The sequence below is a fragment of the Salvelinus namaycush genome, chromosome 12 (genome assembly GCF_016432855.1).
Source record: "Salvelinus namaycush isolate Seneca chromosome 12, SaNama_1.0, whole genome shotgun sequence".
NCBI lineage: Eukaryota > Metazoa > Chordata > Actinopteri > Salmoniformes > Salmonidae > Salvelinus > Salvelinus namaycush.
Window position 1 is genome coordinate 17,204,282 of NC_052318.1, and position 27,790 is coordinate 17,232,071.

Genomic DNA, 27,790 nt, shown 5'->3' on the forward strand with positions numbered 1-27,790 from the left:
AAGATTTGAATTCCTTTACTTCTTATACACTTTAATATTAGGCTATACACTTTAGGCCTAGTCCTGATTTTATCTGCAACATAGTTGTAACTAGGCTAGTCCAAGTCTACAATACCAAAAGTGATGTCCAATTAACTCTACCTTTTGGAATAATTTATTCATATGAATCTTCATATCATAAAAAAAATGGCCAGGCTCCCGATTTGACTAGAGAAGGTATATTGGTCGATCTGTAGGCTAGCCTACAATAATCCCAATTTGTGCACCTGCCCTGGAGTGGTGGCTTTGGTTGGGAGAATACCTTAAAAATGGATTGATGCATTGGAGAGCGTGGCGGGGTGTTTGTTTATCTATATACTGGCTTAGGCTATAGCTAACCAATCAGGATAGCACCGATCGTAATGTACTGTAACGGTTTGGATACAAATGCAAGAACAAACAATAGGCTACATAAATTATGCAGTAGGCCTATAATACATATTGAAGATGGGTCAGTGATTTAAACACACTCATTACCTCTGCAGTTTTGGATAGGTTTATTTTACGCTCAAGTTTACGCTCATAAAATAGGCAGTGCGTTTTCGGTCGGTGGATGTGTCAGTAAGCGTCTTTGACGGGAGAATTGGCGCATCTCACCGAGCAGCCACCAGGACAATCGGGTTATGAACGATTCGGCCTTTTCGTGCAAAATACCCTATGTTTTCCCGTGGAGTGATGCAATCACCGTCGGTTGCATGCAGGACAGCGATGGGGCATTGGTAGATCATACAGTTGTATTATTATAAACGGGGACGCTCCTCCCGAAGCCATATTTGTTTTGTATGCCAAACTGAGGTAGGGGGTGGAGAGTCGCTACAGAAACATTTGGCTTTACATTTAGTCGTGGGTTTGCGTTCCTTCTCGTGCAAAATTTCCGAATTGAGAGAATTTTGCCAGAGAAATGCAGCTTGCTTGAGGACACCCCCGATATCGGTTGGCTGCTGCTGCCATGATTGGCAGAAGTCTCCTCTCGATCACGGCTTCGCGGGTTGGAGAAGAAACATATTGATTTGGACCTGGTCTCAGCTGCGGAACTGCCGATGTCGGATGTTATTATCAGTGGAGCCTGATCCTATAAATATTAGAAGCGCAAACAAAGAGTAATTCTGGAAAAACTCAGGGAAAATGTCTTCTCGTTCTGCGTTACCGTCTGGGAACGACAGGGGCACGGACCATGTAAGTGGAATTATTAGGCTATCCCCATAATTTGTGTGCATGCAAAAATTCTGCATCCTATGTGGATTATTGTTTTATGTCTCATAATATGGTGCCTTACATTCGCCATATTTATTTGTAGCGCATATTATATGGTGTGCATTTTGGTTGTTTGAAAAGGGAGCCTGTTTATGAGAGTGGATGGATATTTAGCATAGCAGGTTCTCAAAATGGGCCGTATCCTTGAACGTCTTAACAGCGAAAGAGATGATGGCTATAGGCGAACAGACCGGGATGAGTCCATCCGCATACGATAACACTCAGTCAGTGGATATGCGCAGAAGCTTCATACTAACCGTCACCTATTTATAACGCTGTATAGATAGTGATGTCACGTACTGCCGGTGTATTCCAGCCGTTATGACTGGCATATTGTCGTACCCTATTAATAAAAAGGAGAAAGCTTCACTAGTCTGATTGATTTAAGGTTTATTCTTTCGGATCATTGCATACAATGTTGTGCAAATGCAATTGATTGCTGCGTATAGCGGACTATACAGAGCTATCGGGTTAAACAGCGCAGCGCCATCCGCTACAGCCTCTAACCAGTAGCAGTCGGGCCCGCACAAGCAACAATAGAGATTAGTAATAAACATAATCTATCTATCTACAGCGCCTTCGGAAAGTATTCAGACCCCTTGACTTTTCCACATTTTGATATATTACAGCCTTATTCTAAAATGGGTTAAATAAAAAATCCGCAATCTACACACAATACCCTAACATGACAAAGCGAAAACAGGTTTTTAGACATTTTTGCAAATGTATAAAAAAAATACAGAAATATGACATTTACATAAGCATTCAGGCCCTTTACTTAGTACTTTGTTGAAGCACCTTCGACAGCGATTACAGCCTTGAGTCTTCTTGGGCATGACACTACAAGCTTGGCACACCTATATTTGGGGAGTTTCTCCCATTCTTCCCTGCAGATCCTCTCAAACTCTGTCAGATTGGATGGGGAGCGTTGCTGCACAGCTATTTTCAGGTCTCACAGAGATGTTTGATGGGTTCTAGTCCAGGCTCTGGCTAGGCCACTCAATGACATTCAGAGAATTGTCCCAAAGCCACTCCTGCGTTGTCTTGGCTGTGTGCTTAGGGTCGTTGTCCTGTTGGAAGGTGAACCTTCATCCCAGTCTGAGGTCCTGAGCCCTCTGGAGCAGGTTTTCATCAAGGATCTCTCTGTACTTTGCTCCATTCATCTTTCCCTAGATCCCGACTAATCTCCCAGTCCCTGCTGCTGAAAAACATCCCCACAGCATGACGCTGCCGCCACCATGCTTCACCATAGGGATGGTGCTAGGTTTCCTCCAGACGTGATGCTTGGCATTCAGGCCAAGAGTTCAATCTTAGTTTCATCAGACCAGAGAATCTTGTTTGTCATGGTTTGAGAGTCCTTTAGGTGCCTTTTGGCAAACTACAAGTGGGCTGTCATGTTCCTTTACTGAGGAGTCGCTTCTGTCTGGCCACTCTACCATAACGGCCTGATTGGTGGAGGGCTCCAGAGATGGTTGTCCTTCTGGAAGGTTCTCCCATCTCCACAGAGGAACTCTGGAGCTCTGTCAGACTGACCATCGGGTTCTTGCTCTAGGAAGAGTTCTGGTGGTTCCAAACTTCCTCCATTTAAGAATGAATGGAGGCCACTGTGTTCTTGGGGACCATCAATGCTGCCGAAATTTGTGCCTCGACACAATCCAGTCTAGGAGCTCTACGGACAATTCCTTCGACTTCATGGCTTGGTTTTTGTTCTGACATGTACAGTCAACTGTGGGACCTTATATAGACAGGTGTGTGCATTTCCAACTCATGTCCAATCAATTTACCACAAGTGGACTCCAATCAAGTTGTAGAAACATCACAAGGATGATCAATGGAAACATGTGCACCTGAGCTCAATTTCGAGTCTCATAGCAAAGGTTCTGAATACTAATGTAAATAAGGTATTTCTGTTTAAAAAAATGTATACATTTTCAGAAATGTCTAAAGCTGTTTTTGATATGTCATTATGGGGTATTGTGTGTAGATTGATGAGGAACATTTTTATTTAATCAATTTTAGAATACGGCTGTAACATAACAAAATGTGGAAAAGGGGAAGGGGCCTGAATACTTTCCAAATACACTGTAGGCCTATCTAATTTGCTTAAAATACTATGCTCTTGTGTATGGGGGTTCCTCTTTAGATGTGATTCCATAAATGGTAATTTCTCTGCTGAAATGTGTGTTTATCAAGGAACTGTTTGATGAAGCAATCTGTCATTATTACAAATCCCACATATTTGTGTGGAGACTGTTGAGCGTCCCAAATGGCACCATATTCCCTATAAAGTGCACTACTTTTGACCAGAGCCCCATGGGCCTCTTCCTTATTTAGTGGACATAAGCATTTCGCTACACTCGCAATAACATCTGCTAACCATGTGTATGTGACCAATAAAATTTGATTTGATTTGATACTTTTGACCAGATGGGCCCTATTCAAAAGTAGTGCATTTTAAAGGGAATAGATTGCCATTCAGGCAGAGAGCAGGAGGACATGCTGAGGGGATGGAAGTGTTAAGCCTCAGGCCTCGAGACCGGCCAGGGACCACTGTGCCTGCATCTGCTCTCTCGCTCACTCACTCTCTCTCTCTCACTCTCTCTGCCTCTCTCTCTCTCTCTGTCCACCTCTCTTTCTCTCTACCTCTCTACCTCTCTCTCTCAGCCTCTCTCTCTCTCTCTGCGCCGCTCTCTCTCTCCGCATCTCTCTCTTTGCCTCTCTCTGCGCTTCTCTCTCTCTCGCCGCATCTCTCTCTCGCTCTCTCTGTTTCTCTCTCTTTTCTCTCCTTCTCTTACTGGCATCTTATTCTCGTGTTTTTTTGGGCCCTGTTTCCTTTTGATCACATGACAAGGAGCTGTACATTTTATCTTTGTTCCTGTAAAAAGCATATTGGTGTCTTTTTTTCTTATGCTCTGCTGCCTGTCTGAATGACTGAAAATTAGCCATGACTCAAGCTTTGGATTGGATCTTCACAGCACCTATTACTAAAGCTGTTGGGTCCTGAAATCGAGCACTTACTAGCATGTGATGCATACCAGACCTGGGTTCAAATTCTATTTGAAATAATTTCAAATACTTTAGCTGTGTTTGATTGAGCTTGCCTCTTGCAATAGAGCCGATAGAAAACTCCCAAAATTGCAAATCCTGCACAAATGGCACTCCAGGCAGTCTAAAACAAACACTCAAAATATTTGAAAGATTTTAAATAGTATTTGAACCCAGGTTTGATGTACACGAGCTCAGTATTTGTAGTGCTAGAAGTAACATCAGTGATCTTGGCATCTTGGCCTATGACTAAGTATTTAACACGGACATTATGTGACTGGTCACCAGTGGTTTAAATTACTTAAGTAAAAATACTTTAAAGTACTACTTAAGTCGTTTTTGGGGGGTATCTGTACTTTACTAGTTATATTTTTGACAACATTTCCTTTTACTCCACTACATTCCTAAAGAACATATGTACTTTTTACTCCATACATTTTCCCTGACACCCAAAAGTACTCGTTACATTTAGAATGCTCAGGCAGGGTAGCAATACGGTCCAATTCACACACCTATCAATATAACGTGTTGTCATACCTACTGCCTCTGATCTGGCGGACTCACTAAACACAAATACTGCGTTTGTAAATGATGTCTGAGTGTGCTTCTGTTTGTTCCTAAATAAAAAAAACATAAATGGTGCCATCTGGTTTGCTTAATAGAGGAATTTTGATGTATTGCATTTACTTGTGCTTTTTACTTTTACTCAAGTATGACAATTGAGTACTTTTCCCACCACTGTACTAAAGTACATTTAGAACCAGATACGTTTCGACATTTACTCAAGTAGTATTTTGCTGGGTGACTTTCACTTAAGTCATTTTAAATTAAGGTACCTTTATTTTTTACTCAAGTAGAACAATTGGGTACTTTTCCCACCACTGATAGTCACCTCACACAGTAGTACATTTGTCCCAGGTATCAGACAGATCAGAAAGTCCAAAATTGGCACAAGATGTTCTATGAAAGTAGTATTTATAATGACATATTCATATGTTCAGCAACATCTGTTACCTAGAAGTGAATGATCTCAGGTATTTCTATTCAAGCTGCACTAGGGCCACGTTCCGTAGGTAAACCTTGTGAAGCGTCGCAAATATAAATATCATGAATAGAACATGATTCTTTAGTCTACATGTTTGTAGAGAGACATCTGTTCTACATTATATGTTTCTATCTAAACGTTCCACAACATTGTGCCCTGTTGAACGCAGCCCAGGCATGATGTTGTGCAAATCAAAGATAATATACCAACTTAGAATATAATTTCAGTGTAGAACTATGGTGTACCAGCAGTCCTGGGTGTTGCTTTCAGTCCATTAAACCTCCGCCTACAGTTGAAGTCGGAGGTTAACATACACTTAGGTTGGTGTCATTAAAACTCGTTTTTCAACCACTCCACAAATGTCTTGTTAACAAACTATAGTTTTGGCAAATCGGTTAGGACATCTACTTTGTGCATGACACAAGTAATTTTTCCAACAACTGTTTACAGACAGATTATTTCACTTATAATTCACTGTATCACAATTCCAGTGGGTCAGAAGTTTACATGCACTAAGCTGACTGTGCCTTTAAACAGCTTGGAAAATTCCAGAAAATGATGTCATGACTTTAGAAGCTTCTGATAGGCTAATTGACATAATTGGAGTCAATTGGAGGTGTACCTGTGGATGTATTTCAAGGCCTACCTTCAAACTCAGTGCCTCTTTCCTTGACGTCATGGGAAAATCAAAAGAAATCAGCCAAGACCTCAGAAAAAAATTGTAGACCTCCACAAGTCTGGTTCATCCTTGGGAACAATTTCCAAATGCCTGAAGGTACCACGTTCGTCTATACAAACAATAGTACGCAAGTATAAACACCATGTGACCACGCAGCCGTCATACTGCTCAGGAAGGAGACGGGTTCTGTCTCCTAGAGATGAACGTACTTTGGTGCGAAAGGTGCAAATCAATCCCAGAACAACAGCAAAGGACCTTGTGAAGATGCTGGAGGAAACAGGTACAAAAGTATCTATATCTACAGTAAAACGAGTTCTATATCGACATAACTTGAAAGGCCGTTCAGCAAGGAAGAAGCCACTGCTCCAAAACCGCCATAAAAAAGCTAGACTACGGTTTACATTGTGACAAAGATCGTACTTTTTGGAGAAATGTCCTCTGGTCTGATGAAACAAAAATAGAACTGTTTGGCCATAATGACCATTGTTATGTTTGGAGGAATAAGGGGGAGGCTTGCAAGCCGAAGAACACCATCCCAACCGTGAAGCACGGGGTTGGCAGCATCATGTTGTGGGGGTGCTTTGCTGCAGGAGGGACGGATGCACTTCACAAAATAGATGGCATTATGAGGATGGAAAATTATGTGGATATATTGCAGCAACATCTCAAGACATCAGTCAGGAAGTTAAATCTTGGTCGCAAATGGTTCTTCCAAATGGACAATGACCCCAAGCATACTTCCAAAGTTGTGTCAAAATGGCTTAAGGACAACAAAGTCAAGGTATTGGAGTGGCCATCACAAAGCCCTGACCTCAATCCTATAGAAAATGTGTGGGCAGAACTGAAAAAGCATGTGCGAGCCAGGAGGCCTACAAACCTGACTCAGTTGCACCAGCTCTGTCAGGAGGAATGGGCCAAAATTCACTCAACTTTGTAGTGGGAAGCTTGTGGAAGGCTACCCAAAACGTTTGACCCAAGTAAAACAATTTAAAGGCAATGCTACCAAATACTAATTGAGTGTATGTAACTTCTGACCCACTGCGAATGTGATGAAAGAAATAAAAGCTGAAATAAATCATTCTCTCTACTATTATTCTGACATTTCACATTTTTTAAATAAAGTGGTGATCCCAACTGACCTAAGACAGGGAATTTTTACTCTGATTAAATGTCAGGAATTGTGAAAAACGGAGTTTAAATGTATTTGGCTAAGGTGTATGTAAACTTCCTACTTCAACTGCATGAACAAATGGATCTAGGGAAAAAACAATGTTACATCAGTGTTATCTTGCTTGGATGTCTTCACTCTCAGTATTACCCTGTCCTATTGGAGAGCCAGAGCCACCATGCTATAATGGCAGTCCAGTTGTCACGTTCTGACCATAGTTCTTTTGAGTTTACTTTGTTTTGGTGTTGGTCAGGACGTGAGCTGAGTGGGCATTCTTTGTTGTGTGTCTAGTTTTCCCGTTTCTGTGTTTGGCCTGATATGGTTCTCAATCAGAGGCAGGTGTTAGTCATTGTCTCTGATTGGGAACCATATTTAGGTAGCCTGTTTTGTGTTGGGTTTTGTGGGTGGTTATTTTGAGGCTTTGTGTGTCTGCACCAGACAGAACTGTTTCGTTTTGTGTTATTCTCGTTTATCGTTATTTTGTTTGTTTAACGTATTCGATTAAAATGGATACTTTTCACGCTGCGCCTTGGTCCTCCTCTCTTCCTTCATACAACGAACGTTACACCAGTCCAGTAGAATAGTACCTTAAACACTACCATGCCGAGCCAAACTGTAATGGCCTGGTTACACATCCACCATAGTTGCTGAAACTATGCTGGAAGGGGCCATTTGAAAATAAAATTCCTTCCATCCAAGCCAGCACAGTAGTGTGGTTCAGGTCAGCGATTGGCACAGTAGTGTGAAAGGGCTATTGGTCTCTCGCCGAGCTGTACTGGGCTGGCCTGGTTACGCATCCACTATAGTTGCTGGAAACGTACTAGAGAAGGCAATGTGAAAATAAAATATCAGAGCCAGCTAAGTATACTGCACAAAAAAATATAAACGCAACATACAACAATTTCAAAGATTTTACTGAGTTACAGTTCATATAAGGAAATCAGTCAATTGAAATAAATTCATTAGGCTCTAATCTATGGATTTCGCATTACTGGGCAGGGGTGCAGCCACGGGTGGGCAGGGGTGCAGCCACGGGTGGGCTGGGGGGCATCATCCACTGGAGAGCTAGGCCCAGCCAATCAGAATGAGTTTGTTGAGGTCCTGGGTAGAGGTCGACTGATTATGATCTTTCAACGCCGATACCGATACCGATTATTGGAGGACCAAAAAAGCCAATACCGATTAATCGGCCGATTTTAAAATAAAATAAAATATTTGTAATAATGACAATTACAACAATACTGAATGAACACTTATTTTAACTTAATATAATACATCAATAAAATCAATTTAGCCTCAAATAAATAATGAAACATGTTCAATTTAATTTAAATAATGCAAAAACAAAGTGTTGGAGAAGAAAGTAAAAGTGCAATATGTGCCATGTAAAAAAGCTAATGTTTAAGTTCCTTGTTCAGAACATGAGAACATATGAAAGCTGGTGGTTCCTTTTAACATGAGTCTTCAACATGTCCAGGTAGAAAGTTTTAGGGTGTAGTTATTATCGGTGACAGTACCCCCCCCCCCCCCTCCCCCAAGGTGCAGACTCCGGCCGCAAAACCTGACTCTAAAGGGGAGGGTCTGGGTGGGCCTCCTTTACGGCGGCGGCTCTGGTGCGGGAGGTAGACCCCCTCCGCCTCTGGCTCCCCCCACTTTGGTGGCGCCTCTGGTGCGGGGACCCTCGCCGCCGACCCCGGACTGGGCACCCTCGTTGCGGGCCCCGGACTGGGCACTCTCATTGCGGGCCCCGGACTGGGCACCCTCGCTGGGGGCTCCGGACTGGAGACCGTCGCTGGAGGCTCCGGACTGGAGACCGTCGCTGGAGGCTCCGGACTGGAGACCGTCGCTGGAGGCTCCGGACTGGGGACCGTCGCTGGAGGCCTCGTCCTTGGAGGAGGCACTGGATGGACCGGGCTGTGGGGGAGCACTGGAGATCTGGTGCGTATCCCTGGCACCACTCTTCCCGGCTGAATGCCCACTTTAGCCCAGCACCTCCAGAGCGCAGGCACAGGTTGAATCGGACTGTGGGGGAGCACTGGAGATCTGGTGCTTAACACGTGCACCTCTCCTTTTTGCTGCATGCCCACTTTAGCCCGGCACATGCGGGAAGCTTGAACAGGCCGCACTGGGTTCTCCTGGCGAACTGAGGATCGTAGAGCTGGCGCAGGATAACCCGGGCCGAGGAGGCGCACTGGAGACCAGGAATGCTGAGCCGGCACCACCCTACCTGGCTGGATACCCCTCTTTACGCGGCAGGTACGGAGAGCATGTACTGCACGCACCGGGCTGTGACTTTGCACTGAAGGCACGGTGCGTAAAACCGGAAAACATGGCACTGGAACCGTGACCAACTCCGCTCGCCCTGCTCGCTGAATAATGTTTGGGGGCTGCCTCTCGTGCCTGCTTCGAAGACTTGCCTCCTCATACCGTCGCCTCTCAGCTTTAGCTGCTTCCAGTTCCTCTTTTGGACGGCGATATTCCCCAGCCTGCCTCCAAGGTCCTTTCCCATCCAGGATTTCCTCCCAAGTCTAAGAATCCTGAACCCGCTGCTCCTCCTTACCACGCTGCTTGGTCCGCTTGTGGTGGGAAGTTCTGTCACGGCAGTGAAAAGAAGAGGACCAAGGTGCAGCGTTGTGAGCGTACATACTTTTAATAGTAGATGTCGCCAACAAAACAATAAACAATACCAAAACAAACCATGAAGCTTAAGCCTATGTGCCATCAAACAAAGTTAACTTCCCACAAAGACAGGTGGAAAAAAGGGCTACCTAAGTATTGTTCTCAATCAGAGACAACAATAGACAGCTGCCTCTGATTGAGAACCACACCCGGCCAAACACAAAGAAATAGAAAACATAGAAATAAAGAAACTAGAATGCCCACCCTAGTCACACCCTGGCCTAACCAAAAATAGAGAATAAAAGCCTCTCTATGGCCAGGGCGTGACAGAAGTAGGCTGTGATTCGATGAGAAATTAACAGGCACCGCATCGATTATATGCAACACAGGACACGCTAGATAAACTAGTAATATCATCAACCATGTGTAGTTAACTAGTGATTATGTGAAGATTGATTGATTGTTTTTTATAAGTTTAATGCTAGCTAGCAACTTACCTTGGCTTCTTGCTGCCCTCGCGTAACAGGTAGTCAGCCTGCCACGCAGGCTCCTCGTGGAGTGCAATGTAAGGCAGGTGGTTAGAGCGTTGGACTAGTAACCGGAAGGTTGCAAAAATGAATCCCCAAGCTGACAAGGTAAAAATCTGTTGTTCTGCCCCTGAACAAGGCAGTTAACCCACCGTTCCTAGGCTGTCATTGAAAATAAGAATGTTTTCTTAAACACTTACCTAGTTAAATAAAGGTGTAAAAAAAAAAAATTATCGGCCAAATCGGTGTCCAAAAATACAGATTTCCGATTGTTATGAAAACTTGAAATCGGCCCTAATTAATCGGCCATTCCGATTAATCAGTCGACCTCTAGTCCTGGGCTGGCGTGGTTAAACATGCTCTGGGGTTGTGAGGCTGTTTGGACGTACTGACAAATTCTTTAAAACGACGTTGGAGGCAGCTTATGGTAGAAAAATGTACATTCAATTCTCTGGCAACAGCTCTGGTGGACATTCCTGCAGTCAGCATGCCAATTGCACGCTCTCTCAAAACTTGAGACATCTGTGGCATTGTGTTGTGTGGCAAAACTGCACATTTTACACACCTGTGTAATGAACATATTGTTTAATCAGCTTCTTGATATACAACACCTGTCAGGTGGATGGATTATCTTGGCAAAGGATAAATGCTCACTAACAGGGATGTAAACAAATTTGTTCACCAAATTTGAGAGAAATAAGATTTTGTGTCTATGTACTGTAGCATTTCTGGGAATTATTTGATCAGCTCATGAAACATGGGACCAACACTTTATATGTTGTGATTTATATTTTTGTTCAGTGTATGTTTCGGGTCACCAGGATAGTGTGAAAAGAGTTTTAGAGTTCCCAGGCTTTACGTGGTCATTGTCATCAGGGTGCTGGTAGTGACCCCCCCCCCCCCCCCCCCTTTCCCATATATTCTCTTCCCCCCAGCATGTGTCCCTGGCTGCCAGCCGCTCAGACAAGGGAACCAGCCTGTCCAGCCGCTCGCTGGGTGCCCGCTGCAGGAACTCCATGGCCTCCTGCTCTGACGAGACTCCGCACATCGGCAACTACCGCCTGCTCAAGACCATCGGCAAGGGCAACTTTGCCAAGGTCAAACTGGCGCGCCACATCCTGACGGGCAAGGAGGTGAGGCTGGGGCACAGGGAGGGTGGGGGGTTGTTGGGTAAGGTACATGATGCAAAGGAAGGGTGCTAGTCATAGAAAGCATAGAAATAGTGTATATTTCTATGGTATGTGGGTTGGACGGATGCATGGGGCCCAATCCCAAATCGACCCCTAGAACCAGCATAGCCAGAAGCTTCACTCTAGTGTTTATACCAAGAAAATTATCTCAAATCTCTTCAGGTGCATAGGATGTAAAGTCTAGGGCAGGGATCATCAACTAGATTCAGTTGCGGGCCGATTTTTTTTCTTGGGCGGCTGGTCGGGGGGCCGGAACATAATTACAAATAATTTGTAGACTGCAAATTGACTGCAAGAAGCCTAAACAGATATAATATTTGAATTAAACATAATAATTTCAAACCTTGCTTACATTTGTATAGGATCACGTCTCTCTATTATGCTTGGGAATACTTGGGAACAGATTTCCAAAATTAAAATAGCTTGGAGCTGATTTCCTGGTGTTTTTACATTATTTTACAGAGAGGCACGGGGAGAGAGAAAGAGCGGCACAGAGAGAGAGAGAGCAGCGTGGAGAGAGGGAGAGAGGCGGGAGAGAGAGGAGGAGGAGAGAGAGAGAGAGAGGAGGAGGAGAGAGGGAGAGAGAGAGAGAGAGGAGGAGGAGAGAGAAAGCGAGAGAGATGGAGAGAGAGCAAGCGAGGCAAAGAGAGAGGGGGAGGTGGGAATAAAACCACCCACGGGTCATCAGTTGGGGAACCCTGGTCTTGGGATTGGGTTGTTGTAGTGATTGGGGGGGACATGGGATTTTGGGCAGAGATGTGAGACTTGGTCATGGATAGGAGGGGTAGGAAGTGGATGGGAGGGGGATCTGTAGTTGTGGTTGTTCTTTTATTTAGATGGATCCCCATTAGCTTTGCCCTTAGCGACCACTAGTTTTACTACCGGGATGTTTATGTCTTCTTGTTGTGCTTTTTTGTAAAATGTCCTTTGCTTTCTCTGACCCCAAGTTCTCCTCATGCCTCCTCCAGGTTGCAATAAAAATCATTGACAAAACTCAGTTGAATCCAACCAGCCTACAAAAGGTGAGTATTGGCCATTTGCGTTTTTAAATTATCAATCTGTTTTTTCTCAGTCACAGTGGACATGACTTTAATAAACGCTTAATGAACACTTAATAAATGCTTAATAAACTCCCTCTTTTCCCATTGACATTACACTGAGTAAGAACACCATAAGTCTCACAATCAGGCAGGGGCATCTTTATTAAGTGAGGTTTATCAATGACTGAATTACTAAAGTGAAGTACCAGGAAACCTGCAGCAGGATCAGTGTTTTTGTGGAGCGCGGCTACTCTGGTCTCCCGTTTAGTGAGAGAGCAAGAGTGAGAGAGAGGGACGTGATACTGTTTGACAGGTGCTGTGAACTGGATGACTGGATAACTGACTGAAAAGAAGGATGTCTGGATGACTGGATAACTGACTGAAAGGCAGGATGTCTGGATGACTGAATGACTGGATGGAAGGACGACTGGATGACGAGTTGACTGCATAATTATATGACTGGGTGACTGGATTACTGGGTGACTGGATAACTGGATTACTAGATGGAAGGATGGCTGGCTGACTGGTTAGAAGGACGACTGGATGACTGACTGGGTGACTGGAAGATGGAACAGCTGTGGATTTGAAGGTGTATATCTTGGTTCAACAATGAAAGCAGCTATTTTGTTTTGCGGTTGGCATGAGTTGCAAGTGTGTCTTTGGGAATGCTGAGGGCTGTCACAGTGAGATGATTTGATGTTCATCAGCATGTTCAGGGTATATCCCGAATGATAGACAGTGGACACTTGGGTTTTACCAGAACCAGAATGGTGGACAAACAGGCTAGTTGTTCCTGTGCATAAATGGAAGACCCACAATGGACGCTCAGGGTTTGCTGTGCATGAAGGATATAAGCAACATGGCTGACAATCAGGGATCATTGACCTTTGGCTACGTTCCAATGTCCATACTAGCACATCGCTTTCAATGCATGCCCAATATATTGCCTAATTTTAAGTCGTATGCTAGTATATGGATATTGGAACAGAGCCTTCAGGATGACTCCAGGATTTTTCCTGGCTCAAAAAAAGTGTGTAGGTGGTAACTCAGTGAGGCAGTAGTCACGGTCAGCCGACCTAAGAATTCACTATGCAGGAAAAACCCTGGACTCATCACATGCAAGTATCTTGATCCTATCATCCAACTACCTCACAATACTGAATGCTAACTTACTTCCTGTTTTGAGAATATTTCTCAGGTCACACCATAAGGGCAGAATTTAACATGCAACACAAACGTGCAATACTCAGAGTAAAGAGAGAAAGGAAAAATGTAAAGACATGAAGAAACATATAGTACTTTAACTTGTAGTGCACATGGTAACATTGGCTCATAACCCCCCACATGCACATACATGTTTGTTTCACGTTTGTTTTACTATACTTGTTGGGTCCAAACAATTGATTCCCATTCAAAATCCTGTTTCCCTTACCCCTAACTTAACCCTAAGATTTTGATGGCGCTGACGGAGATGGCAGCATCGCGACTAGCTCTTAAGCAACTCTGTTGCGGGCCGATTTTTTTTCTTGGGCGGCTGGTCGGGGGGCTGGAACATAATTACAAATAATTTGTAGACTGCAAATTGACTGCAAGAAGCCTAAACAGATATAATATTTGAATTAAACATAATAATTTCAAACCTTGCTTACATTTGTATAGGATCACATGTCTCTCTATTATGCTTGGGAATACTTGGGAACAGATTTCCAAAATTAAAATAGCTTGGAGCTGATTTCCTGGTGTTTTTACATTATTTTACAGAGAGAGGCATGGGGAGAGAGAAAGAGCGGCACAGAGAGAGAGAGAGCAGCGTGGAGAGAGGGAGAGAGGCAGGAGAGAGAGAGAGAGAGGAGGAGGAGAGAGGGAGAGAGGCGGGAGAGAGAGGAGGAGGAGAGAGAGAGAGGAGGAGGAGAGAGAAAGCGAGAGAGATGGAGAGAGAGCAAGCGAGGCAAAGAGAGAGGGGGAGGTGGGAATAAAACCACCCACGGGTCATCAGTTGGGGAACCCTGGTCTTGGGATTGGGTTGTTGTAGTGATTGGGGGGGACATGGGATTTTGGGCAGAGATGTGAGACTTGGTCATGGATAGGAGGGGTAGGAAGTGGATGGGAGGGGGATCTGTAGTTGTGGTTGTTCTTTTATTTAGATGGATCCCCATTAGCTTTGCCCTTAGCGACCACTAGTTTTACTACTGGGATGTTTATGTCTTCTTGTTGTGCTTTTTTGTAAAATGTCCTTTGCTTTCTCTGACCCCAAGTTCTCCTCATGCCTCCTCCAGGTTGCAATAAAAATCAACAAAAAAAAGGAAAAAATCTGTTTCCCTTACCCCTAACTTTAACCCTAAGATTTTGATGGCGCTGACGGAGATGGCAGCATCGCGACTAGCTCTTAAGCAACTCTGCAGTATTTTGTTTGTTTATGTTCTATTTTTTCCATTAAAGCTCAGAAATTGATTTGTGTCATTACATACATCCGGGAAGAACTATTGGATATTAGAGCGGCGGTAACTCACCAGAACTTCCAGCATTTATACCAGGATTAGGACTTCCATGAAGCGGATCCTTTGTTTGCTCTCCCCAGAGCAATTGAACTTATTCCAGAGGCTGACCCAAAACAACGCCGGCGAAGGAGAGGTACTCGAGGCGGTCTTCTGGTCCGACTTAGGAAGCGTGCACACCACCCACCACTCCCGAGTATTTTACTCGCTAATGTCCAACCTCTGGATAATAAAATTGATGAGCTCAAGGCGAGAGGTGCTTTTCAGAGAGACACCAGGGATTGTAACATACTCTGCTTCACGGAAACATGGCTCTCTCGAGATATACAGTCTGACTCTGTAAAACCAGTTGGGTTCTCAGTACATCGCGCTGACAGGAACAAACATCTCTCCTGGAAGCAGAAGGGTGGAGGTATATGTTTTATGATCAACGACTTATGGTGTAACTGTCATAACATACAGGAACTCAAGTCCTTCTGTTCACCCGACCTAGAATATCTCACAATCAAATGCCGACCGTACTATCTCCCGAGAGAATTTTCGTCCATAATAGCCACAGCGGTCTATATCCCCCCCCAAGCGGATACCATGATGGCCCTCAAAGAACTTCACTGGACTTTATGCAAACTGAAAACCACATATCCAGAGGCTGCATTTATTGTTGCTGGGGATTTTAACAAAGCAAATTTGAGGCAAAGGCTCCCGAAATTCTATCAACATATTGATTGTTGTACTTGCGCTGCTAAAACGCTCGACCATTGCTACACTACCTTCCAGAATGCATATAAAGCCCTCCGCCGCCCTCCATTCGGGCAAATCGGACCACGATTCCGTCTTGCTCCTCCCATCCTATAGGTAGAAACTCAAACAAGAAGCACCCGTGATAAGGACTATTCAACGCTGGTCAGACCAATCGGAATCCACGCTTCAATATTTTGATCACGCGGACTGGGATATGTTCAGAGTAGCTTCAGAAAATATTATCGACACATACGTATACCGATACGGTGGATGAGTTTATCAGGAAGTGTATAGGACATTATTGCATAGGAGATTGAGACAATTGTACCCACTGTGACTATTAAAACCTACCCCAACCAGAAACTGTGGCTAGATGGGAGCATTCACGCAAAAAACTGAAAACGCGAACCACTGCATTGAACCAGGGCAAGAAGACTGGGAATACAGAAGAATACAAACAGTGTACTTATTCCCTCTGCAAAGCAATCAAGCAAGCTAAACATCGGTATAGGGACAAAGTTGAGTCCCAGTTCAAAGCTGACTTCCACAACTAGTCACTTTAATTGTGTGTAAATATTGCATCAACCATCTCATATATATACTGTACTCTCTACTATGCCATTGTATCTTATCCAATGCCTCTCTGACATATATGTATTTAAATTCTTAATCCATTCCTTACTTAGATTTACATGTATTTTGGGCATATGTTGTGAAACTGTTAGATATTACTGCACTGTCAGAGCTAGCATTTCGCTACACCCGCAATAACATCTGCTAAACACGTGTATGTGACCAATAAAATTTGATTTGATTTGATAACCTCAAACCCCTAACCCTGACATCTAACCTCTAACCCCTTCTGGTCCCCACAAGGATAGTAAAACCAAACACACACACACACACACACACACACTATGTCGACTCAGTGCTGAGATGTGTCTCCCTCGTTTGTGCTAGTCAGAGGTCCGTCTCTCTCTTGCTCTCTCTTTCTCTTTCTCCTCTCTCTCTCTCCTCTCTCTTTCTCCTCCTCCTCCTCTCTCCCTCTCTCTCTCTCTCTCTCTCCTCTCTCTCTTTCTCCTCCTCTCTCTCTCTCTCTCTTTCTATTTGTCCTCCTCTCTCTCTCTCTCTCTCTCTCTCTCTCTCTCTCTCTCTCTCTCTCTCTCTCTCTCTCTCTCTCTCTCTACCCCCCTTAGCTCTGTGGCGGCACACATGAACTCCGCCACCGGGGGGCACGAATTGAACAGACCGGAAGGAGCCAATCAAGGATGAAATAATTGTTCATAATGGCGCTGTGCGTGCGTGTGTGTGTGTGGAAGATAGTGTTGGATTGGGAGAATGTCTGTAGTGTTCAGCACATCGTGATTTTGTTGGACTGTAGGACCATCTCATATGTGGGTTAATGATATAGACATGAGGTACAGGATCTGAGTTTCTATGAGCTCCTAGTGTCATCATTGTGGGTTCGATTCCTGCTAAGGCCACCCATACGGAGATGTATGCACGAATGACTGTAAGCCACTTTGGATAAAAAAGTTTTTTCTAAATGGTGTACAGCATAGACAAAGATACAGTAGAATAGGATAGAATACAGTACATACATATGAGATGAGTAATGCAAAATATGTAAACATTATTAAAGTGACTAGTGTTCGATTATTTAAGTGGCCAGTGATTTCAAGTCTATGTATATAGGACAGCAGCCTCTAATGTGCTAGTGATGGCTATTTAAGAGTCTGATGGCCTTGATATAGAAGCTGTTTTTCAGTCTCTTGGTCCCAGCTTTTATGCACCTGTACTGATGTCGCCTTCTGGATGATAGCGGGGTGAACAGGCAGTGGCTCGGGTGGTTGTTGTCCTTGATTAACTTTTTGGCCTTCCTGTGACATCGGGTGCTGTAGGTGTCCTGGAGGGCAGGTAGTTTTCCCCCGGTGATGCGTTGGGCAGACCGCACCACCCTCTGGAGAGCCTTGCAGTTGTGAGCGGTGCAGTGATGTGTACGCCGAGGAACTTGAAGCTTTCCACCTTCTCCACTGCGGTCCATGATCAGATCCTTTGTTTTGCTGACGTTGGGTGAGAGGTTATTTTCCTGGCACCACACTCCCAGGGCCCTCACCTCCTCCCTGTAGGCTGTCTCGTCATTGTTGGTAATCAGGCCTACTACTGTTGTGTCGTCTGCAAACTTGACGATTGAGTTGGAGGCGTTTGTGGCCACGCAGTCATGGAGTACAAGAAGGGGCTGAGTACGCATCCTTGTGGGGCCCCAGTGTTGAGGATCAGCAAAGTGGAGGTGTTCTTTCCTACCTTCACCACCTGGGGGCGGCCCATCAGGAAGTCCAGGACCAAATCGCACAGGGCGGGGTTCAGACCCAGGGCCTCAAGCTTAATGATGAGCTTGGAGGGTACTATGGTGTTGAATGCTGAGCTATAGTCAATGAACAGCATTCCTACATAGGTATTACTCTTGTCCAGATGGGATAGGGCAGTGTGCAGTGCGATGGCGATTGCATCGTCTATGGATCTATTGGGGCGGTAAGCAAATAGAAGTGGGTCGAGGGTGTCAGAAAAGGTAGAGGTGATGTAATCCTTAACTAGCCTCTCAAAGTACTTCATGATGATGGGGCGATAGTCCTTTATTTCAGTTACCTTTGCTTTCTTGGGTACAGGAATAATGGTGGACATGTTGAAGCATGTGGGGACTGGTCTGCGCATGCTCTGAGGACGCGGCTAGGGATGCTGTCTGGGCCAACAGCCTTGCGAGGGTTAACTCACTTAAATGTCTTACTCATGTCGACCACGGAGAAGGAGAGCCCGCAGTCCTTGGTAGCGGGCCGTGTCGGTGGCACTGTGTTATCCTCAAAGCGGGCGAAGAAGGTGTTTAGCTTGTCCGGAAGCAAGACGTGACTGTGTTTCCCTTTGTAATCCGTGATTGTTTGTAGACCCTGCCACATACATCTTGTGTCTGAGCCGTTGAATTGTGACTCCACTTTGTCTCTATACTGACGTTTTGCCTGTTTGATTGCCTTACGGAGGGAATAACTCCACTGTTTGTATTCGGCCATATTCCCAGTCACCTTGCCATGGTTAAATACGAATTTACGAATACGAATTTCGGCCATCTATCCACAGTTTCTGGTTAGGGTAGGTTTTAATAGTCACAGTTGATACAACATCTCCTATACACTTCCTGATAAACTCAGTCACCGTATCAGTGTATTCGTTGATGTTATTCTCGGAGGCTACCCGGAACATATGCCAGTCCGCGTGATCAAAACAAACTTGAAGTGTGGATTCCGATTGCTCAGACCAGCATTGAATAGTTCTTAGCACGGGTACTTCCTGTTTGAGTTTATGCCTATAGGAAGGGAGGAGCAAAATGGAGTCGTGATCAGATTTTCCAAAGGGAGGGCGGGGGAGGGCCTTGTAGGCATCCCGCAAGTTGGAGTAGCAATGGTTGAGTGTTTTAGCAACGCGAGGACTACAGTCAATGTGTTGAGAGAACTTCGGTAGCGTTTTTCGGCTTGAGGGGGAATATACACGACTGTGACTATAACTGAAGAGAATTCTCTTGGGATGTAATACGGTCGGCATTTGATTGTGAGGTATTCTAGGTCTTGTGAACAAAAGAACTTGAGTTCCTGTATCTCAGGGGTTATTAAACTTTTTGAGCCTGGGACCCAAATTAGAAATTCTGTATTTTCTTGGGACCCAAGCTTAGGAAAATATGCAACTATACATAAATATTTATATAATAAATATTTCATTGCCCTTATGCCTAAAACAAATGCAATATAGACAAAACAAATAACAATGAAATTAAATATCCATATAAATATCAATTCCGGTTTATTTTCCCCCATTAAAAACACTCTTACATATCTGTCTAGGTTGGAACTGTTGCTGTTAAAATACAATAAATAATTTTTATTCTGAACTGAAATATACTGATTGATCACATCACACAGATTTAGACCAGAAAACACACACACACACAGTCCTAATGAGAGGTGTGTGGCTGATTGAAGTTTTCAACAAGCATGTCTATTTGGGCTCTGTTTTTTAAACAATTTCTGTACTTGTTTTTTAAGTATGTCAGAGTTGAGAACCCTGACTTGCATAGGTATGTGGTGCCAAACGGGATCAGAACATCTACTGCTTTCTCAGTCAGGCAGGAGACCACTTCCTGCTGTAGATGAGCAAACCAGAACTGTGTGTGTTTGTGTGTGTTTGCCTCAAACAGCATCTTGCTTCAATCAGTTTATTCCAGTTAATACATTTTAACAGCAACAGTTCCAACCTAGACTTTCTTTCAACAATAATTTCTACAGTAAGATGTACAGTAGGCCTGATAATTTTTCATCTTCATCTGTACTGTTACTAGGGTTGCACTATCAGTAGCTAGCTTGCTTTGGCGAATGTTAGCTATTAGCTGTGTACAAGGCCAGGGGATTGTTTCAAAGAGAAACTCACATCTACTACTATGAGAGTTAGTGCTCCCGTATTTCTGTTTATCATCACCTGTTATAAAACGACAACGATGCCTTGCTAGCTGACTTACTGGTCCACTGTCGAAGCACTGTTTCCTGAAGCATTCTGCCCTGAAGCATTCTGCCCTGATTTTCAAGAAAACTGCAGAAAAAAGATCCGGTAAACCGCGAAACACACAGCATCTCCTTCTCCCACTTGCACAGCTACCAAACTAAGCAGAGACCGCTGCTAAGCAGAGAGCGCACTGAACAGAGAGCGCAGATGCACTTGGCCAAATCAATTCCAGTAATTAATGAAATAATTATAAATGTATCCTGACACGTCGCGACCCACCATTAACAGGTCCGTGACCCACCCATACTTTAAGAAAGGCTGCTGTATGTTATCACAATCACACCATGAGTGGTTAATCATGAAACATACACCCCTGCCCTTCTTCTTCCCAGATAGATATTTATTCCTGTCTGCGCAATGAACTGAGAACCTAACTGGCTGTACGGACTCAGACAATGTCAGGGACTCGCCCTGAGCTCGTCAACTTTATTATCCAGAGACTGAACATTAGCGAGTAATATACTCGGAAGCGGTGGGTGATGTGCGCGCCTCCTGAGTCGGACTAGAAGTCCACTCCGAGTACCTCTCCTCCGCCGGCAGTGTTTTGGATCAGCCTCTGGAATCAGTTCAATTGCCCTGAGGGGTACGAACAAAGGATCTGATTCTGGAAAGTCATATTCCTGGTCGTAATGCTGGTAATGCTGGTTACCGCCAGTCAATATATCCAAAAGTTCTTCCCGGCTGTATGTAATAACACACAAAAAAATCTGGGCTAACAATGTAAGAAATAACACATTAAAAAAACACTGCAAAGTTTCCTAAGAGCTCGAAGCACGGCGGCCCTATCTGTCGGCGCAATTTTAACAGAATGTAGAAGCATGGTGGCTAAGACAAACTCCCTAGAAGGCAGGAACCTAGGAAGAAACCTAGAGAAAAACCACTCTCTGTGGGGTGGCCCGTCCTCTTCTGGTTGTTCCCGGTGGATATTATGAGAGTACATGGCCATTAAGGCCAGATCCTTCTTCAAGATGTTCAAACGTTCATAGATGACGAGCAGGGTCAAAAAATGATCACAGTGGTTGTAGAGGGTGCAACAGGTCAGCACCTCAGGAGGAAATGTCAGTTGGCTTTTCATAGCTGAGCATTCAGAGGTCGAGACAGCTGGTGCGGTATAGAGGGAGAGAGAGAGGGAGGGAGATACAGAAAAATACCCTCAAATAAAAAGTGACATTCTGTACTGTCTCCTCTGAATTTGATTTCAAATCCAAAATGCTAGAGTATAAAGCCCAATTTCTAATTGTATCTTCACTGTCCATAGATGAGAACTGTATTATGTTATGTATGTAATTTATAGAATGAACTTGGTGTGAGAGTCTTAATGATCGTATAACATTTATTTTTGATCTATTGTACCTGTTATTACTTTGAAGATATATAGGATGATTCAAATTCATAATCTTTCAGATGGCCACTGTGTGGGTTCTAATGCATGGCTACTTTGTCTTTCCCTTGAGATAGCACTGTTCTTGCCTGGATGACATGTCTTACCAAGATCTGTGATCTTATGCCTATGCCCTTCCTTGATAGGTCCACCTAAATTCTCTCGCTTGTCTTCTATTGGGCAGCGGTGCAAGAGAGGAGACTGATTGGATGGCTGCTTGAGACCAAACAATGCGATTGGGCCATTGTCAGAGACAACACCTACTATCTATCAGATTTGGCCTAGATTGATGAGAGTGGTCCGGGATTGGCTAGCAACGAGAGAACGCTCTACAATTGGCGTTGATAACATGCTGCTTTACATACCCGTGGCTAGAGAAAATCCTCAATACAGAAGACATGAAAGAGCCCATATTAGCATAATCTGGTCTGTTACGCATAAAGAAGGAAGGGGTAGAGGGAACGAGAGAGTTGGGCGAGGTAAAGAGACAGAGGAGAGAGTTTGGTGAGAGAGTGACGCATTGGGTAGTGTTAATGCTATCTAGAGGTGGTCAGAACTGTGTCAATTTTAAGTACTTGCACTAATAAGCCTCACAAGATGATTATACGACTGAAAATCAAATGCATCTGTACCCTATATACTGTATTAATGGTATATCAGTGACAGTAGGTCAGATAGGCGTTTGTTATAGCAAATGTGCTGGGGCATGTTTGGTCTGTGGAATTATGGGATTTCTGGACGACGACGGCAAGACATCGGGGGGCGGCATCATCGTATCCCATACTTCCCTCTGGCACAGCTGGAGAAGCGAGGAAGGGCCTAGTCTTAATACCCGGGTCGCTATGGCAACAGTGACGTTGGGCAGTGCCAGAGTCTTTAGACGGAGAAAATAAGGGATTGAATGAAGGAGGAAACAGAGGGAGAGAGAGACATATAGAAAGAGGGGGAGGAATGAAGAAAGAGGATATAAAAGCTTATCATACTATCTTTTTTCTGAGTCTGACTTGAACCCCACCATATTCCTGCAAAATTATACACGTGGCTGACGTTAGACCACGCACTTCATGCGAGACTTCCTACCACAATCTACCACTGTTTAGACAGCAGGAATATGGTGCGGTTTGGACAAAAGTTGGATTAAAATGTTTATTTTCATATCAAGGGACACATTTCACTTAACGTAGAGTTGCTACAGATTAAACATATGTTTTTATTTTTGTTGTGAAGCCGGCTATATTGTGGTATGGTTATTTTCCGTCGCCAATCACCAGAACGATGCACAACTCAGGGTGTCCAACCAATACACAGACTCCCGATGTTGTGTCACAAAGCTAGGAGCTTATATATATTGTGAACCAGATGAGCCAGATAGATGGTTCAAATTAAAAATCCTTCTTTATGACAATACATTTCAACTGATTTCCTCCAATACTGTAAGTGTAAGCCTTACAGCAGTTTGAATTGAAAATGCATAACATTTTGAAAAAACACATGGTACACATTGCTGTAACATTTACTCTCAGTTGAAGACCCCATATGAATATGTTCTATATATATTATTTGTATTCTATTCACTTCTAACAAAAATCCTTCTGCCTTTTGCAGCTTTTTCGAGAAGTTCGGATAATGAAAGGTTTAAATCACCCAAACATAGGTAAGGGCCTGCATTAAGTGAGTGAGTGTGTGTGTGTGTGTGTGTGTGTGTGTGTGTGTGTGTGTGTGTGTGTGTGTGTGTGTGTGTGTGTGTGTGTGTGTGTGTGTGTGTGTGTGTGTGTGTGTGTGTGTGTGTGTGTGTGTGTGTGTGTGTGTGTGTGTTTGGTTTGTTTATGTTGATACATGCTGTGTTGTATCTATTCTATATTTCTATCAAGCGTTTGTGCTAGTATGTACTAAACTGTACCACCATCCTATGCATTTGTGCTGGTGTTTATGCTGTGTGTCTGTCTTTCACATGATCACACTATGTCTATATGTAGGCTACTATAGTGCTGTATACTTATGTTGTGGCCATGGCTTAAATGTACCTTTAGTCCGCAGTCAATGTACTAGTCCATGTTGTTTGTGTATAGTTAGTATAGCATAGCATAGCTTAGTATAGCATAAGATAGCATAGCATACTGATAGTAGTGTGTGTAGTCTAAATGGCTGGTCCACTCCTGTCTCATCCACCCAGACAGCAGGATTTTGTCTAGGCCTCTCACTGTATGTGTTGAATAGACTACACTACTAGCACATACAGTTGCTAGCTAGATGCGGGGAAGGAGGGCCCAGGGTTGGGTTGGCGAGGGGAACGGGATTTTCTAAAGCTGAAATATGATAAAAAATAAAAAACACATGGCATTAGACTAGACCGCTTTCATGCCCCGCTGGATTTATCAGACAGAGATGTGTGTTTTCTTTGTTTTTTTTAACGAAAGGAGATTTTATTAATTATTTTTTATCTGATTTTGTTTGTGCCTATTACAGTGCAGCTGTTCGAGGTGATTGAGACTGATAAGACCCTTTACCTAATCATGGAGTATGCCAGTGGAGGTGGGTGCATCTGCCTTCCTGTCCGTTCCAATAGACCTAGCTGCTGTGTCTCCGTAATGGCGGATTAGCTTGTGTTTGATTGACAGGGGAGAAAAGTATAAATAAACCAATGGAGATGACTCAAAACCATAACTGAACACAATGGTTGTACAGTACGTACTACTACTGTATGTGTAAGTAAACATAACCTAATGTTGCGTATTTTACCTTTGGTGTTCTACGAAATTATATTGTAAATGTAGGGGGGGATTTCGGTAATAGGCTTATAGCTAATGACAGGATTTAGTGGCCAGGGAGAATATTTCTACCAGCTGAAATGTCATTAGGATAAAATCTGGGAGGAAGCAGGCCACAGCCTCACAGTCTCTGTCACTATAACATTAGTGTTAGGCCTTTGATATTAGCTACTGGAAAGATTTTAGTTTAACTGTTAATGATGGTTGAAAATACTGCAGATTCAACGAGCACAATATGAGTACATTATGGAACCAGAAAAGGGTTTAAGGAAGATTGAGTGTACAGTATGATAAATTGAAACATATTTTGTCACATACAGTATTTCCCTCATCATATTGACCACTCTCTTTGTTTTAAGGTGAAGTGTTTGACTACCTCGTATCTCATGGTAGAATGAAGGAGATTGAAGCCAGAGCCAAATTTCGACAGGTATGACGACCACGGTGCCTCGCACACTTGTCTGTCTGTCTGTTTCTCTGGCTGTCTAGCTGTCTTTTTAGTCAGTCGTTTGTCTGGCTTGCTGGCTGGCTTGCTGCTTGCTAAAGCTGTCTGTCTGTGTGTGTATGTCAATCTGCCTGTCTGTATGTATGTTTGTGTGTCTGTTTGTCTGTCTGTCTGATTACCTGTCTCTCTGCCCTCTAGATTGTGTCTGCTGTCCACTACTGCCACATGAAGAAAATTGTCCACCGAGACTTGAAGGTGAGAATGCTGATTGAATATACACTTAGCAAAAATATAAACGCAACATGCAACTATTTCAGATTTTACAAAGTTACAGTTCATATAAGGAAATAAATAAATTTAAATAAATTCATTAGGCCCTAATCTATGGATTTCACATGACTGGGAATACAGATACAGTATGCATCTGTTGGAAACAGATACTTTAAAAAGAAAAGTAGGGGCGTGAATCAGAAAACCAGTCACTATCTGGTGTGAACACCATTTTCCTCATGCAGCACATAGTGTTGATCAGGCTATTGATTGTGGCCTGTGGAATCGTGTCCCACTCCTCTTCAATGGCTGTGCAAATTTGCTGGATACTGGTGGGAACTGGAACATGCTGTTGTAAACGTCAATCCAGAGCATCCCAAACATGCTCAATGGGTGACATATCTGGTGATGCAGGCCATGGAATAACTGGGACATTTTCAGCTTCCAGGAATTGTGTACAAATCCTTGTGACATGGGGCCTTGCATTATCATGCTGAAACATGAGGTGATGGCGGCGGATGAATGGCACGACAATGGGCCTCATGATTTCGTCACGGTATCTCTGTGCCATCGAGAAAATGCAATTGTGTTGTCCGTAGCTTATGCCTGCCCATACCATAAACCCACCGCCACCATGGGGCACTCGGTTCACAACGTTGACATCAGCAAACCGCTCGCCCACACGACGGCTGCCATCTGCCCTGTACAGTTGAAACCGGAATTCATCACTGAAGAGTACATTTCTCCAGCGTGCCACTGGCCATGGAAGGTGAGCATTTTCCCACTGAAGTTGGTTACAACGCTGAACTACAGTCAGGTCAAGACCCTGGTGAGGACGACGTGCACACAGATTAGCTTTCCTGAGACGGTTTCTGACAGTTTGTTCAGAGATTCTTCGGTTGTGCAAACTCACAGTTTCATCAGCTGTCCGGGTGGCTGGTCTCAGAAGTCCTGGGTTGGCGTGGTTACACACACAATTGGACGTACTGCCAAATTCTTTAAAACAACTTTTATGGTAGTGAAATGAACATGAATTATCTGGCAACAGCTCTGGTGGACATTCCTGCAGTCAGCATGCCAATTGCACATTCCCTAGAAACCTGAGACATCTGTGGCATTGTGTTGTGTGACAAAACTGCACATTTTAGAGTGGCCTTTTATTCTCCCCAGCACAAGGTGCACTTGTGTAATGATCATGCTGTTTAATAAGCTTTTTTATATGCCAGACCTGTCAGGTGGATGGATTATCTTGGCAAATAAGAAATGCTCACTAAAAGGGATGTAAACAAATTTGTGCACAAAATTTGAGAGAAATAAGCTTTTCGTGTGTATGGAACATTTCTGGGGTCTTTTATTTCAGTTCGTGATACATGGGACCAACACTTTACACGTTGCGTTCATATTTTTGTTCTGTGTAAATTATTTGTGATTGTAATTTTCATTATAATCCTCAACATAAAAATTGTGACCTTGCAGTCAGTCATCCTCCTATTTTATAGATGTGAACGTTTATGGATGTACAGTACATGTATTTATAGATGTGGAATGGGTAGAGAAAATAGATAAGTCTTCTGATTGTTATTGGATATTATGTCCCTGAACATAAACACAGACAGACGCAGTGTGAGTCACTTCTTCTCCCAGTCTTTCCGGACTACTCTATCTATATGAATCCTGGATGACTGCTCTCCTTCTCCATCTCCCCACCTCCATCCCTCCATCCCTCCCCCTCTATCCCTCCGTCCATCTGCTCCATGTATCCCTCTACCCCTCCATCCTTCTTTCCCTCTACTCTCTCTCGTCCCTCTCTTCCCTCCATCCCTTCTCCAGGCCGAGAACCTCCTGCTGGACGCCAACGCCAACATCAAGATCGCCGACTTCGGCTTCAGTAATGAGTTCACGCTGGGCAACAAGCTGGACACGTTCTGTGGCTCCCCGCCCTATGCTGCCCCGGAACTGTTCCAGGGGAAGAAGTACGACGGGCCTGAGGTGGACGTCTGGAGCCTGGGGGTCATACTGTACACGCTGGTGTCAGGGTCGCTGCCGTTCGATGGGCAGAACCTCAAGGTGTGTATGTGGGGGAGGTGAGGCAGTGAGGCGTTGGGTGTGTGTGTGTGTGGGGGGGGGGGGGGTTAGAGGTGGATGTCTGTAGTCTGGGAATCAAACTGTGCACTCTGGTCCTTCGACCTGTGTGGCTGCTAATCCGAACGCTTCATAGGATATAGTGTTGTAGTGAGTGCAGAGTGCATTGAGTGTACAATGGGTGTCTTATTTCAAATCAAATCAAACCAAATCAAATTTTATTTGTCACATACACATGGTTAGCAGATGTTAATGCGAGTGTAGCGAAATGCTTGTGCTTCTAGTTCCGACAATGCAGTAATAACCAACGAGTAATCTAACCTAACAATTCCACAACTACTACCTTATACACACAAGTGTAAAGGGATAAAGAATATATACATAAAGATATATGAATGAG

The 27,790-nt window shown here is 43.9% G+C and overlaps 1 protein-coding gene across 1 annotated transcript in view; it reads left to right on the plus strand.

Moving 5' to 3' along the window:
* Positions 1-1,164: 1,164 nt before the first annotated feature.
* LOC120056785 (MAP/microtubule affinity-regulating kinase 4-like) overlaps positions 1,165-27,790 on the plus strand; it is a 70,117-nt gene continuing 43,491 nt past the window's right edge. The window contains exons 1-8 of the mRNA XM_039004991.1: positions 1,165-1,215; positions 11,312-11,509; positions 12,535-12,588; positions 23,431-23,479; positions 24,292-24,357; positions 24,953-25,023; positions 25,237-25,293; positions 27,139-27,375. Coding sequence (XP_038860919.1) covers positions 1,165-1,215; positions 11,312-11,509; positions 12,535-12,588; positions 23,431-23,479; positions 24,292-24,357; positions 24,953-25,023; positions 25,237-25,293; positions 27,139-27,375 — 783 coding nt within the window. The remainder of the gene's footprint in view (positions 1,216-11,311; positions 11,510-12,534; positions 12,589-23,430; positions 23,480-24,291; positions 24,358-24,952; positions 25,024-25,236; positions 25,294-27,138; positions 27,376-27,790) is intronic.